The sequence below is a fragment of the Salvelinus alpinus genome, chromosome 28, assembly GCF_045679555.1.
Source record: "Salvelinus alpinus chromosome 28, SLU_Salpinus.1, whole genome shotgun sequence".
Lineage (NCBI taxonomy): Eukaryota > Metazoa > Chordata > Actinopteri > Salmoniformes > Salmonidae > Salvelinus > Salvelinus alpinus.
Genome location: NC_092113.1, coordinates 6,942,145 through 6,958,727, shown reverse-complemented (window position 1 = coordinate 6,958,727; position 16,583 = coordinate 6,942,145). Strand labels below are relative to the sequence as shown.

The 16,583-nt window shown below is 42.1% G+C and overlaps 1 protein-coding gene across 2 annotated transcripts in view; it reads left to right on the top strand.

Moving 5' to 3' along the window:
* The first annotated feature begins 11,071 nt into the window (after positions 1-11,071).
* LOC139557038 (protein bassoon-like) overlaps positions 11,072-16,583 on the top strand; it is a 190,807-nt gene continuing 185,295 nt past the window's right edge. For both annotated transcript variants that reach the window (XM_071371352.1, XM_071371351.1), the window contains exon 1: positions 11,072-11,389. In XM_071371352.1, coding sequence (XP_071227453.1) covers positions 11,217-11,389 — 173 coding nt within the window. In that variant the 5' untranslated portion in view covers positions 11,072-11,216. The remainder of the gene's footprint in view (positions 11,390-16,583) is intronic.

Genomic DNA, 16,583 nt, shown 5'->3' with positions numbered 1-16,583 from the left:
AGAGAATTATTTATTTCAGTGTTTATTCCTTTTATCAAATCATCCCATTGGGTCAGAAGTTTACATACACTCAATTAGTATTTGGTAGCATTGCCTTTAAATTGTTTAACTTGGGTCAAAATTTTTGGGTAGCCTTCCACAAGCTTCCCACAATAAGTTGGGTGAATTTTGGCCCATTCCTACTGACATAGCTGGTGTAACTGAGTCAGGTTTGTAGGCCTCCTTGCTCGCACACGCTTTGTCAGTTTTGCCCATACATTTTCTATAGGATTGAGGTCAGGGCTTTGTGATGGCCACTCCAATACCTTGACTTTGTTGTCCTTAAGCCATTTTGCCACAATTTTGGAAGTATGCTTAGGGTCATTATCCATTTGGAAAACCCATTTGCGATCAAGCTTTAACTTCCTGACGGATATCTTGAGATGTTGCTTCAATCTATCCACATAATTTTCTTTTCCTCATGATTCCATCTATTTTGTGAAGTGCACCAGTCCCTCCTGCAGCAAAGCACACCCACAACATGATGCTGCCACCCCCGTGCTTCACGGTTGGGATGGTGTTATTCGGCTTGCAAGCATCCCCCTTTTTCCTCCAAACATAACAATGGTCATTATGGCCAAACAGTTCCATTTTTGGTTCATCAGACCAAGATTTCTCCAAAAGGTACGATCTTTGTCCCCATGTGCAGTTGCAAACCATAGTCTGGCTTCTTTTATGGCGGTTTTGGAGCAGTGGCTTCTTCCTTGCTGAGCGGCCTTTCAGGTTATGTCGATATGGGACTCGTTTTACTGTGGATATAGATACTTTTGTACCGGTTTCCTCCAGCATCTTCACAAGGTCCTTTGCTGTTGTTCTGGGATTGATTTGCTCTTTTCGCACCAAAGTACGTTAATCTGTAGGAGACAGAACGCGTCTCCTTTTCTGAGCGGTATGACGGCTGTGTGGTCCCATGGTGTTTATACTTGCATACTATTGTTTGTACAGATGAACGTGGAACCTTCATCCTTGGAATTGCCACCAGACTTGTGGAGGGCTACAATTTTTTTTCTGAGGTCTTGTCTGATTTCTTTTGATTTTCCCATGATGTCAAGCAAAGAGGCACTGAGTTTGAAGGTAGGCCTTGAAATACATCCACAGGTACACCTCCAATTGACTCAAATGATGTCAATTAGCCTATCAGAAGATTCTAAAGCCATGACATAATTTTCTGGAATTTTCCAAGCTGTTTAAAGGCACAGTCAGTGTATGTAAACTTCTGACCCACTGGAATTGTGATACAGTGAATTATAAGTGAAATAATCTGTCTGTAAACAATTGTTGGAAAAATTATTTGTGTCATGCACAAAGTAGATGTCCGAACCAACTTACCAAAACTATAGATGGTTAACAAGAAATTTGTGGAGTGGTTGAAAAACGAGTTTTAATGACTCCAACCTAAGTGTATGTAAACTTCTGACTTCAACTGTATGTAACCACAATCTATTGGTCACTCTATGTCTCAATAGAATTGGTCCGATTTTTTAAGACTCATTCACCAATCACATTATGTTTTGTATTCCCATTATGACTTGTTCCTGAACGCATAGGAGGCCATTTTGAAATGTATAAAAAGCTCCTTCAATGTTCCTTCTAAAACCACTATAGAGCCCCACAGTGGAGATATAATAATACCCATAAAACCTAGCGGTAAAACAGGGAAATGGTTCCAGTCGTTTTTCCACCATTCATTTTTCCCATAGAGAATTTTAAAAACACTTAAAATAAGGACTGTTATTCGTGTAGGTTTACCCTGGCGAGACATTTTGATAACCATGTAAATCTCTCTCGGACAAGGAGACTTTTATCAATATATTCGTCTCTACTTAATCTCAGATTTGAAAATGCTAATTAGCATCAAAGTAGACTTCATACAAGACTACAAATCCCTGCAAGCTCCTGCACGTCATCTCTAGCTGACACCTTTGCTAACAGGTATTGTGTCAATTTAAAACTTGCATAAGATCCAATTTGTAAGTCGCTCTGGATAAGAGCGTCTGCTAAATGACTTAAATGTAAATGTAAATAAGATAGTTCACAGAATTTTCCATTTGAAGAAATGTTGACAATTTATTTATTACTAAATTTAGCAAACATAATCCAGAGATTCTTACCTTTGCCTTGATTCGGCAGTCTCATACAGATCATCATGGCATTTGTAGTTCTTTACGATAGCCACATTAGCAGCTAATTAGCATTTCATTTTTATGGGATGAACACAGGCAAATATATTGATACAGTGCCATCGGAAAGTATTCAGAGATCTTGACTTTTTCCACATTTTGTTATGTTAGTCTTATTCTAAAATGGTTTAAATTAAATAAAACATCTCAGCAATCTACACACAATAACCCATAATGACAAAGTGGAACCAGGTTTTTAGCCATTTTTGCAAAGGTATTAAAAATAAAAAAACAGAAATACCTTATTTACATAAGTATTCAGACCCTGTCCTAGAGGGATAAACACGGTTATCAAAACATCACGCCATGTTAAGCCTACACAAAACAGTCCTTATTTTAAGTGTTTCTATATTCCCCTATGGAGAAAAATGAATGGTGGAAAAATTATTGGAACCATTTCCTTGTTTGACTGCTATGTTTTATGGGTATTATGACTCATTCCGTGGCACTATATGAATGGTGGAAGATACAAAAAAGCTCAGAAGAAAAAAAAAATTGTGGGGGGGGGGGACACATTCAACCCCTTATTTTTGTTGCCATTTCTATTCATTTGTATAGGTTACCTTCAGACAAGTCCCGTGACACTCCGCAAAACAATGACCACCTTCATGTTTGCGAGAGTCATCTTTCCATAGAGTGGTCAAACAGACATTTTCGTGAGAAGACCGATTGTCCGGATGTCTCATGGTCTGACAGCCACTGCTGTAGCTCGGTCACGGCCACAGGTGCGGAAGGCTGACATAGGCGGATGTGGTGGACCAGATATCTCTTAGTTAAACTAACTGATTTTGATGGGGATTTTATTATGCTACTTGGATTGAAGCACGAGTTTGAAAGCCCGAAATGACTAGGTGAAATAAATATATCTGTTCCCTTGAGCAAGACTCTTATAACCCCAGTCGCTCTGGATAAGATGGTCTGCTAAATCAGGGGTGGGGGACCAAGTTTGCGAAACCTTGTGCTAATTTACTAAAATGTATAGCTGTATTTCAATAGCCACAACCATAGAAGCCATCAGTCCCGAGAAACCATCAGCATCACCACACTGGAACAGTTGGTTATATCATTCAAGAAAGGTTTTTATCAACTTCCACTGCCCTCCCGAGTTGCCAAATCTCCTCTTCACTTCACTTCGCGCTTCAATTCATGCACCTGGTTGGAGAGTGAAGTAGCAGCAGTGTTTATTTCCGCTCTAACAAGCAGGCAGAATTGATCTGTGAAAAGCATTAATTAGCCAATCAACAGCTAAATTAAATCAATGTAATCCTTTCTTCTTCTGAACTTGTAATGATTGCTTTGTTTCTCCACAACAGCGCTTTGAAAATGTTACGTGTTTGGAATGCAATGGGAACACGTTTAGTAAGGGCGTGGAAGCTACTGAAGAAAGTGAGATAATTAAAAAAGGTGAGTCATGATGAGTTTCATGACTCTTGGACTCATGGTGAGGTATGTGAGTGGAGCCTTTTGTAGCTCCATATGCCTACTCTACAAAATGTACCTTAACTAGCTTTCAGACCTGGGTCAAATCAATGCATACAGTGCCTTATTCCACATTTTTTTGTGTTACAGCCTGAATTAAAAATTGATTAAATATATTTTTCTCACCCATCTACACACAATACCCCACTTTTTTTTTGTTGACCAATTGACAAAGTGAAAACATGTTTTTAGAAATGTTAGCAAATGTATAGAAAATGAAATACAGAAATATATCATTTACGTAAGTATTCACACCCCTGAGTTAATAAACGTTAGAGTCACCTTTGGTAACAATTACAGCTGTGAGTCTTTCTGAGTAAGTCTCTAAGAGCTTAACTGGATTGTACAATATTTGCCCATTATTCTTTAAAAATTCTTCAAGCTTCGTCAAGTTGGTTGTTGGTCATTGCAAGAGAGCCATTTTCAAGTCTTGCCATAGATATTCAAGCCAAAACTGTAAGTAAGCCAGTCAGGAACATTCAATGTTGTCTTGGTAAGCAACTCCAGTGTATATTTGGCCTTGTGTTTTAGGTTATTGTCCAGCTGAAAAGCGAATTAATCTCCTAGTGTCTGGTGGAAGGCAGACTGAACCAGGTTTTCCACTAGGATTTTTCCTGTGCTTAGCTCCATTCCATTTATTTTGATCCTGAAAAACTCCCCAGTCCTTAACGATTACAAGCATACCCATAACATGATGCAGCCACCACTATGCTTGAAAATATGGAGAGTGGTACTCAGTAATATGTTGTATTGGACTTGCCCCCAACATAACACTTTGTATTGAGGACAAAAAGTGAATTGCTTTGCCACATTTTTTGCAGAATTACTTTCGTGCCTTATTCTGTATAGGCTTCCTTCTTTTCACTCTGTCAACTAGGTTAGTATTGTGGAGAAAACTCAATGTTGTTGATCCATCCTCAGTTTTCTCCTATCATAGCCATTAAACTCTGTAACTGTTTTAAAGTCACCATTGGCCTCATGGTGAAATCCCTGAATGGTTTCCTTCCTCTCCGGCAACTGAGTTAGGAAGGACGCCTGTATGTATGTAGTGACTGGGTGTATTGATACACCATCCAAAGTGTAATTAATAAGTTCACCATTCTCAAAGGGATATTCAATGTCTGCTTTTAATTTTTTTTACCCATCTACCAATAGATGCCCGTTGCAAGGCATTGGAAAACCTCCCTGGTCTTTGTGGATGAATTTGCGTTTGAAATTCACTGTTCGACTAAGGGACCTTACAGATAATTGTATGTGTGGGGTACAGTGATGAGGTAGTCATTCAGAACTCATGTTAAACACTATTACTGCACAAATAGTGAGTTCATGCAACTTATTTTGTGACTTGTTAAGCACATTTTTACTCCTGAACTTATTTAGGCTTTCCATAACAAAGGGATTGAATAGTTATTGACTCAATACATTTCTGTGAAGAGCGACGCTGTTAGAGACGAGAAGCAGGTACAGGGAGGGAACATTTAATTATCAACGGATATGGAACAGGACAGTGTCTGTACATGAACACATAACGACATTAATGCAGACACAGGGAACAAATGGGGGAGCAGACAGTTATAGACGAGGCAATCAACAAAGGGAAGGAGTCCAGGTGAGTCCAATGAACGCCGCTGCGCGTAATGATGGCGACAGGTGTGCGTAATGAAGGGCAGCCTGGCGCCCTCGAGCGCCAGAGAGGGAGAGCGGGCGCAGGCGTGACAATTTCAGCTTTTCATATTTGTATTAATTTGTAAAAAATCAAATTAAAACATAATTTCACTTTGATGTTATTTAATCAATGTTAAATTCAGGCGATAACACAACAAAATGTGGAAAAAGTCAACGGGTGTGAATCATTTCTGTGGGCAGTGCACGTCAAATGCAAATGTATGGCCTTTTCACATCGACTCTTTTCCCTCTCTGTTTATTCTTTCCCAATATTCTGTTCTATGTTCTGATGGCACATTATCTATCTATAATCCGTCTATCATCTGCAATAACTCTTCTATCAGCTCAAATGCAGTCAGTCAACCCTCTGTCTGTCTCCCACTCCCTCGACAGGAATCTGAGGGGTTGTGGATGTAGTGGGAGATTGAGACCAAAATATGTAGCATGGAGAGCTAAAGGCCCTGAGTTATGGAACTTGTTCCAATTTCCTGAGGAGCCTTCGGTTCTCCTTCCCTCACTGCTCCGCTGATCCGCCTACATCAATCACAACGAGCCTTGGCTGGCAGTCAGTCAGGCATACAAGCTCTGCAATGTAAAGTCAGCAGCATCGCAGCACCAGGGCCTAAAATGACCCCCAACCCAGCCCACCCCAGTCCAGCTTATCCTCTGAGAGATGCCGTCGTTCTTCCATTTCAAGCCTCTGTCACTTTTCTGTGGCTTATCATGTTTTGTTTTTAAATCCTCTGCTGTCAGACAGAGCAAAGCAGGGCCCATTCTGCACCCAGATCTGAAAGAGAGGCATCATATCCTACTGCTATTACGGGATTATTGTATTATTTTGGTAGGCCTAAACAGGGCAACCTTTCCTTATTACATATTGATTCAGGTGATAAGCTTATGTTCAAGAATGCAACCAAATCACAGACACTCATAATAATGGTTCTTATATTGATTACTGTGGTATTTCTATAGAAGTATGATACATGTCGACTGATTGTGCAGGCTTTTGCTCCATCCCGATATGAATACAACTAATTGCAGGATCGGTTGTGTTTGATTAGGAATAGAATGAAATCCTGCAGGAGGGTAGAGCTCCAGGAGGAGGGTGAGCCAACCTTGTCCTCCACCAACTGATCACATTACTGATGATAATGCTGCTGTTTGCAGCTATTAGTGCAATGACGGTATTCATCCACTAGGTGGAGTAACTCACCATGTACATTTTCCTAGTGCAATCTGAGCACCAAACATGCTCTCATGCATAAGAGGTTGGTGGCACCTTAATTAGGGAGGACTGGGCTCGTGGTAATGGCTGGAGCGGAATCAGTGGAATGATATCAAATACATCAAACATGTCGTTTCCATGTGTTTCATGCCATTCCAATCGCTCCGTCCCAGCCTTTATTATGAGCCATCCTGCCTTCAGCAGCCTCCACTGCTTTCATCTAAGTATAGACCGCATTGCTTTTAAGTTGTGTCGTTATAACAAATCCCCTTTGGAGCACAGCTGGAAATAATAAACCTATAGGAAGCGAGCGGAGCATTTTACCCTTGATAATTCCATGTGCTTGTCTTCTGTAAGTAGACCCAAATGAGTCACTGCTCATTTATCAGTGGTGCCATATGCTGTTTTACATAAAGCAACACTTGAAAAATGAAAGGAGAGCCGCACACTCTAGGAGCTCGGATGCAATAACTTAATAACCTAATGACCAACGTTTCGACAGACAAGCTGCCTTCATCAGGGTATAAAGCAACAGTCTTATGAGTGTTTTACATCAGCCTGGGAGTTGTTTAAAATCCTTTATAGAGTTCCTATAGGGCTGAAAATGACATATTAAGTACCACGTGGCTGTTTTATATGTTGCTTGCGTGATGCCATTGTTTTCTGTCTCAGATCGTTCATCGGCTATTGATCATCTGGACAGATTTCAGAAATGAGGGCGTGGCAATATTGGTCTTCACCTCAGTTGACCTAACAGACATTGCCAAACCCCCTCCTCCCTCCCAAGTCTCTTCTCACACTACCCTTGTAGTTTCAGAGTGTGTCTTGAAGTCAGAACACACTCTGAAATGCCACAAATGTCATCAAATGTCAAATACCTTCCAACACAGTGCCCACCGAGCCTCTGAAAAGTAACGAGGTTAACGTCTCTCTCTCTCTCTCTCTCAGCCATCTGTCTTTCATATTTCCCCTGTGTTTCTTTATACAGCATCGACACGCCAGCAACGTGTTCCGTTCTGACAGCAAAGAGAGACTGTCGGGAGAAAGGAGAGGTGGAGGGTGAGGACAGAGGGAGAGAGGGAAAGGAAGCAGGGAGGGATTGAGAGGTGGCGAGAGGGGGGAGGAGAAGGGGAGAGAGGGAAAGGTAGGGTGAGAGAGAGGTCTAGAGGGACTTCGAGACCTCAATGTAGGGAAGGTAGTGAATTAACCCATTCATGACAGGGAGAGGGAGGGGTTTATGTGTCCTTTAAATTCCAGGTGGATTAGGCCTGGCTATATGCCATAGCCTACATGGCTATAATGCCTATAGGCAGGCATTGTCACAGGGCTTATTCTCAGAGGCATATTTAACTCTATACGGTGTATCTATGGCTCTGTTCTGAGTGTCCCTCTGGCATCTCATTTATTCTCATCTTCTGGATTGATTAGGCTTTCCTAATCAATGCTCAAACTGATATGACGGATATAGACTGGGTGTTCTGTGGTTGAAGGGCCTATGTGGCAATGTATTGGTGGTCCAGTCATTTGAAGTTTCAGGTATGGGGTTCTTTTTTTTAAACGGACAAGTAGATTCCAGTGATAGGCCTACTGAGGTCCATTGGGACCTGTACAAATGAAAATGCCAACAGAGAGAAAATCCTTAGCTTAGCTCATTTATAGTATCACAGGAAGGATCTGTTCATTTGGAGACAAAGCTGTCTAGCTGTAGTCTAGTCTGACTGTGATGGAATGGGGAGAGGGGGATGAGATAAGCGACTGGCAGACTGGCACTGCCCAGCCTCTGCTCTTCTCTGTGGTCCAGGGAACAGGTGGGCAGCCAAAGTGCTGATCAAGGCTGGCCCACGGCCAATCAATCATCCCAGCCCAGCCAATGGGATTCATCCGTCCGTGCCGCCTGAGGTGGAGTGTTGGCACATGCCTAATTTTAATCTCCTTAAGTATGCGCCATTGCCTCCATATCGTCAACGCAATGGGCGAGGCCGCCTGTCAGAGTGACTGATAACGCGGGTTGTCCATCCAAGACGCATTGGTGGCCATGCATTGGCAAATTATTTGTTGGGTTTGGATCAGAATAGCAGCTCTGATGGTGGCTGGAAGGAAGTTTAGGAAAAACGTTGTCATTTTATTTTAGCTACAAAGGGATTTGATCAGCCTTGAACTGTGACTGTAACCTGTCAGGATTTATTCATCTGTATTATTGGGGCTCCGAGGGCTTGGTGTCACAACAGAAAATGTTGCTCTCACCCTGCAGAAGTGGTGAAATGCGCACTAATAACCTGGACCAGTCCTGCAGTATTTTTTATTTAACTCGGCAAGTCAGATAAGAACAAATTCTTATTTACAATGACGGCCTACCCCTGCCAAACCCTAATGACGCTGGGCCAATTGTGCACCACCCTATGGGACTCCCAATCACAGCCGGTTGTGATACAGCCGGGAATCGAACCAGGGTCTGTAGTGACACCTCTATCACTGAGATGCATTGCCTTAGACCACTTAGACTGCTGCGCCAGTTTGAGAGAGGTGTGTCCAGCTGCTCAAAGAGGACATGTTTTTTCAGTGGGAAAGGTGTATGGAGTCACTTTTTGCCATTAATATCAAGCAGAACTTCTGAAATCGAGAACAAAATTCTTATTATTGCAAATTAAAAGAATGGTATTGAAAGCAGAACATGAAACCCAAAGTATTGAGAGCAAAAAAATATAATACAGCAAGGATTTTTTTTAAATGTGAGAACAAATTAATTGTAAATAAATGTAAAACAAAAGATTTCAGTGAAACATGTTTAATTATAAACAATTGAGATCAAACACCTGTTACGTCTGTTTAAAGATGAATTAGACCAAGGTGCAGCATGGTAGGCGAACATCTTACTTTTATTTCAAATGAACACCAAAACCCCAATAAAATACAAAATTAACATAAAGTTCTGCAGGCTAAACAGCAACTAACAAAATCAAGATCCCACAAACTAAGGTGGAAAACAGGCTGCCTAAGTATGATCCCCAATCAGAGACAACGATAGACAGCTGCCTCTGATTGGGAACCATACCCGGCCAACATAGAAATAGAACACATAGATTGCCATCCCTAGTCACACCCTGACCTAACCAAAATAGAGAATAAAAGGGTTTCTAAGGTCAGGGCGTGACAACGCCTCCCTCTTTGCCTGCATTTAAAAAAAAAATGTGGTTACATTATCACCCTGGCTTGTGCTTTCACTGCCTTTTTTTGCAGTTGCAAGTTTTTTTAAAATACATTCCAGCAGGATACTACCTGGCATCCCACTGCTGGTTTGCCTCTGAAGCAAAGCAGGGTCGGTCACTGGAATGGGAGACCAGATGTTGCTGGAAGTGGTGTTGGAGGGCCAGTAGGGGACACTTTTCCCTCTGGTGTTAATATCAAATCCCCCTGCCCCAGGGCAGTGATGGGGACATTGCCCTGCGAAGGCTGCTGTCTTTCAGATGGGACGTTAAAAGGATGTCCTGATTCTACGTGGTCCAAAATATCCCTGGGCACTTATTGTAACATGAGGCTGAACCATTACTCCAAAACTGATTGACCAATGGAGATGCTTCCTCTAAACCCGCCTACACAGAATGGATTGATTGGATGTATACATTACTAATCAAAGAGCTTTTACATAGTAAGGGGAAACCTCACCTCATCCACAACCAATGTGTGGCAACTATTTTGTGCCGGAACGCTCACCACGCAACAGCTAGCATGGTTGAGAGGTCAGGAGTGATGTATACAAATTAGGTGGCTATGATGGAATGGGGCCAGTTTGCCAATTTAGCCAGGACACTGGGGCTAGCACCACTACTTTTACCATAAGCGCCACAGGATTTTTAATGACCACAGAGGACTTCTGTTTCACATCACATTCGAAAGACGGCACCCAATGCAGGGTAATGTCCCCATCACTGGCCTGAGGCAATGGGATTTGACCAGCAACATCTGATCTCCCTCCCAGGGACTGACCAGGACCAACCCTGCATAGGTTCAGTGGCAAAACCACAGTGGGATGCCTGGTGGAGTACTGCTGGAATGAATTAAAAAACGTGCAAGTGCAAAAATACATAGCCGAAGATAGGGAAAATTGAAGAAAAATGTTTCACTGAAAACGAATTGTCTTGCATTCATTTACAATTCATTTCTTCTCGCATTTCTTAATAATTTCCTTGCAATTTGTTTGTTGTTGCTCTCAACACTTCTGGGTTGATGTTTTGCTTTCAATATCATTATTTTTGTTTGCAATTCTAATACTTTTGTTCTCGACATCAGAAGTTCTGCTTGATGTTAATGCCACGAAAGTAACTCATACATCTGCATCCTATGACAGATCATCCCCCCAAGATATCCTCTAGTCTCTCTCCTCCAAGAACCGGGAGATACTTCTGATATAAGAACGCGCACGGCAACCTCAGCGTCAGCAGCAGAGCTCGTGCCCTGGCTGTTTCTCGCCCCCGTCTGTGCGCGTGCCCCATGCAGGTCTCTGGATCGGAGGTGATGATGGCGTTGGAGGAGCAGCATCGCTGAGTTCGCTCCTCTGAGCTTTTTATATTATTATAATTATAACAACGGTCGAAATACAATTACTCTCCTCGATCTCCTAACCAGAGAGGATGGGGAACGAAGGGAGCATCGAGGGAGGCGGACAACCCGGGGAACCGGGCTCCATCTCTATGGCGGGAGCGCGTGGTTCCATTTCAGCACCACTGGGCTCTGGACAGCTCATCAAGCCCGCCAATGGTGCTGCTGCCGGGGGAGGAATGGGTGGTGGACCGGGAATGAATAGGTAAGACCTGTCATTAGCAACGGTGCAGTTGATGCCAAGTATTTGACAAATGATAGATTTGATATCCTTATACACTTGACATTGTATATGATGCTTTACATTATTTATATCGTCAAACGCTCTGTTGTGTTGTAGACAGGGACACGGTGCTGTTAGGATTTGGCAGTTGGTTTTGTGATGCTTTTACGATTTACTTGGCTTTTGCCTAGCTGTTGGGACGTGTCATGGGTAGCGTTTCCCCTCCAACTGTAAAGTCATTGGTAAAAAAAAAGTAAAACCATACCATTGTAGTATTAAAAGAAATGACCACTGAATTGTGGCTTATTTTGAGGTTGTCATGAAGGATGCTCGAGCTCATTCGTTTCTGCATGGGTGTTTTCAGAGGAGGATGCTTTTGCTGCTGCTTTGTGTGTGTGTGTGTGTGTGTGTGTGTGTGTGTGTGAGTGAGTGAGTGTGTTGTTTAGCCTAGTAGTATGTAGGCTATCGTAAGACATTGAAGTACGTGTCGCCACTCTCTTGATAATGATGTGCAAACGTCCCCATCTTCAGATTCTGGATGTTGTGTGTGCCCGCTCACATCAGTGATGGGATGGCTGGCAGAATGACATTCATTGGTAATGCATAGCCTAACAAATATTTAATTGAAAATACATCGAATTTTCAGTCCTTTTGATTATTTAGATTTTTACATTGTGTTGTAGAAAGACAGACATATGAACGGCTTGTTAATAATGTGTAGCTTAAACACAGCATATCCGTCATTATATAATAGGTTAGATAGCTTCGAAAGGATGACAGCTCGTAGCTGCTGCAGGAAAAGTGACATTTCTGCATTTGAAATGAAATAAATTCCAAGTATTGACACACAAGAATGTTATTATGTAAAGTCCCAGTTGATCATAACGGTGGCGGGTTGGTATAACGGCATAATAAAAGTCCATGTGAACCTATCTAATCACGTGCAGCGTGAATTTGCTCGTCGCCCTTTTGCGCGAATATCGCTCTGTCGGTGGTTGTATAGTTAGAGGAGATGTGTTAGGCTTGCTATGACATTTGGACACGAGTGTGACTGTGATATGACAACACAGCATATTTATCCCCCCCTATTTTGTCACCGTCGTCTAGTCACATGTTACAAACTACAAATCACAGTGACTCTAACTGTTCTTGGTAATAAGTAGGCCTACGTGGTCTGTGTTGAAATGAGGAGCGAAAGAGCTAATCATGCTACTGTGTGTGTGCATGTGTTAGGATGTAGGCCTACCTGCGCTCCCTGGAGGGATGTGCCCCAATTTTCATGTTCATTATGACTGACACATAGACCAAGTGCGTGTGTGTGTCCAACCTGGACTCAGGGTGTCGACGAAACACAGTAAATGTACATTTGATTCCCTCCACATAGTATGATATGTTACATTCGGTATGATATGTATGAATTTGTGGATGTCCGGATGTCTGTTTAAAGGAGTAAGTAGTTGCAAAGGTTCTAATTAGCTAAAATACTGAAGTTGTCCGTGATTCAAACGTGCAACTTTTGGGCTGCTAGACGTTCGCGTTATACAAGGCATTTGGAAAGTATTCAGACCCCTTGAATTTTTCCACATTTTGTTACGCTACAGCCTTGTTCTGAAATGGATTAAATTGTTTTTTCCCACATCAATCTACACACAATACCCCATAATGACAAAGCAAAAATAGGTTTTTAGAAATGTATAAGAAATAAAAAAAAACGGAAATATCACATTTACATAAGTATTCAGACCCTTTACTCAGTACTTTGTTGACGCACCTTTGGCAACGATTACAGCCTTGCGTCTTCTTGGGTATGATGCTACAAGCTTCGCACAACTGTATTCAGGGAGTTTCTGCAGATGCTCTCTCTGTCAGGATGGGCGGGGAGCGTCGCTGCACAGCTATTTTCAGGTCTTTCCAGAGATGTTCGATCGGGTTCAAGTCCGGGCTTTGGCTGGGCCACTCAAGGACATTCAGAGACTTGTCCCAAAGTCACTTCTGTGTTGTCTTGACTGTGTGCTCAGGGTCGTTGTACTGTTGGAAGGTTAAACTTTGCCCCAGTCTGAAGTCCTGAGCGTTCTGAAGCAGGTTTTCATCAAGGTTCTCTCTGTACTTTGCTCTGTTCATCTTTCTCTCAATCCTGACTAGTCTCCCAGTCCCTGCCGCTGAAAAACATCCCCACAGCATGATCCTGTCAACACCATGCCTCACCGTAGGGATGATATTGGCCAGGTGATGAGCGGTCCCTGGTTTCCTCCAGACATGATGCTTGGCATTCAGGCCAGAGAGTTCAATCTTGGTTTCATCAGACCAGAGAATCTTGTTTCTCATTGTCTGAGAGTCCTTTAGTTGCATTTTGGCAAACTCCAAGCGGGTGTCATGTGCCTTTTACTGAGGAGTGGCTTCCATCTGGCAACTCTACCATAAAGGCCTGATTGGTGGAGTGCTGCAGAGATGGTTGTCCTTCTGGAAGGTTCTCCCATCTCCACAGAGGAAGAGATTGAGCTCTATCATAGTTACCATCGGGTTCTTGGTCACCTCCCTGACCAAGGCCTTTCTCCCCGATTGCTCAGTTTGGCCGGGCGGCCAGCTTTAGGAAGAGTCTTGGTGGTTCCAAACTCCTTCCATTTAAGAATGATGGAGGCCACTGTGTTCTTGGGGACCTTCAATGCTGCAGACATTTTTTGGTACCCTTCCCCAGATCTGTGCCTTGACACAATCCTGTCTCAGTGCTCTACAGACAATTCCTTCGACCTCATGGCTTGGTTTTTGCTCTGACATGCACTGTCAACTGTGGGACCTTATATAGACAGATTTGTGCCGTACCAAATCATGTCCAATCAATTGAATTTACCACAGGTGGACTCCAATCAAGGTGTAGAAGCATCTCAAGGATAATCAATGGAAACAGGATGCACCTGAGCGCAATTTAGATTCTCATAGCACAGGTCTGAGTACTTATGTAAATAAGGTATTTCTGTAAAAAAAAAATATATATATATACATTTGCAAACATTTTTAAAAACCTGTTTTCATTTTGTCATTATGGGGTATTTTAGAAAAAGGCTGTAACATAACAAAATGTGGAAAAAGGGAAGGGGTCTGAATACTTTCCGATTGCACTGTAATCCTACCCATCCTCCCCAATCAACCAGCCTCTAGGTTTAGGATATTTACTAGCTCATACCAGTGACAAACTTGGCAAGCTATTTTATTGATATGGCAGTACACAAACAAAATCCAGAGATCCTAAGATCACAAAATAACATTTCCCATTGTGAAAAATCCGCAATCCACCACTCCAAAGAAAGCATGGCTCTGGCGGCATCTCCGAAATGCCCCCAGATCCGAGATCGGATCCATGGCTGAAGCGTTGCATAAGCCCACACTCGGCAGGCTGTAAAGAAAACTCTCCCGGAGCCACAGAATGGCCGAATTACCGCAACTATACAGTAAGTGACCTCCGTTGCAGCCAAAACTGCTCTTTCCCATAGGCTTGTATTATCTATAACATGACAGCATCAGCAGTCAGCTACCAACAGTTGGCAGACATGTTTACATTTGGTTAGTTGTATTAGTGTTATTTAGATGGAAGACATTAGCTAAATGCGCTATAGCTAGCTAACATTAGCATGGAGGTAGCCAGCTAGCTTTTTCACTTACCTGCTCACTTCCATTCTCACGTTCTTTGCTGGTGCTGCTGGCTGTTTGAGATGCTTTAGAAGCCCCATTGATGGTAAGGGCAGCATCCACTTTGAGAAGCAACTTCTTGCTGAAGCCCTCCTTTTCTTGGGGTGCTCTTATTTACAGTGTACTGTCTTATGTAACCATTTATGCAATACATGTACCACTAGCCACTTTAAACTATGCCACTTTATGTTTACATACCCTACAGTACTCATCAGATATGTATATACCGTACTCTATACCATCTACTGCATCTGCCATGCCGTTCTGTACCACCACTCATTCATATATCTTTATGTACATATTCTTTATCCCTTTACACTTGTGTGTGTGTGTAAGGTAGTAGTGTGGAATTGTTAGGTTAGATTACTGTTGGTTATTACTGCATTGTCGGAACTAGAAGCACAAGCATTTCGCTACACTCGCATTAACATCTGCTAACCATGTGTATGTGACTAATAAAATTTGATTTGATTTGATTTGATACCAAACATAACATATCATACAGTACATTTGCAAGTTTTTAAATCTCAGTGTTAAGGTCAAAAGTGTTGTGAGTGTTATTTCTGAGTGTTGATTCTAGTGGGGTTAACACCTGTGGGATTGAAATTGACAAACATGCAGTGAATAAATGAAGTCTTATTTGAATCACAGTAGAATCAACACTGCGTGGTGTTGTTCTTACTCGACTGTGTTGAGTTAATTTCCATTAACTCTCAGAGTGAAAAAGATGTGGGAGGGGCATTATCATTCTTCCCAGAATGTGTTGTTGCAGGTAGATTTTTTATCTTTTAATATCTACAGTTGAAGTCGGAAGTTTACATATACTTAGGTTGGAGTCATTAAAACTCGTTTTTCAACCACTCCACAAATTTCTTGTTAATTAGCAAACTACAGTTTTGGCAGGTCGATTAGGAAATCTACTTTGTGCATGACACAAGTAATTTTTCCAACAATTGTTTACAGATAAGATTATTTCACTTATAATTCACTGTATCACAATTCCAGTGGGTCAGAAGTTTACATACACTAAGATGACTGTGCCTTTAAACAGCTTGGAAAATTCCAGAAAATTATGTCATGGCTTTAGAAGCTTCTGGTAGGCTAAGCAAGGAAGAAGCCACTGCTCCAAAACCGCCATAAAAAAAGCCAGACTACGGTTTGCAACTGCCCATGGGGACAAAGATCGTACTTTTTGGAGAAATGTTCTCTGGTCTGATGAAACAAAAATATAACTGTTTTGCCATAATGACCATGGTTATGTTTGGAGGTTAAAGGGGAGGCTTGCAAGCCGAAGAACACCATCCCAACCGTGAAACACGGGGGTGGCAACATCATGTTGTTGGGGTGCTTTGCTGCAGGAGGGACTGGTGCACTTCACAAAATAGATGGCATCATAAGGTAGGAAAATTATGTGGATATATTGAAGCAACATCTCAAGACATCAGTCAGGAAGTTAAAGCTTGGTCGCAAATGAATCTTCCAAATGGACAAT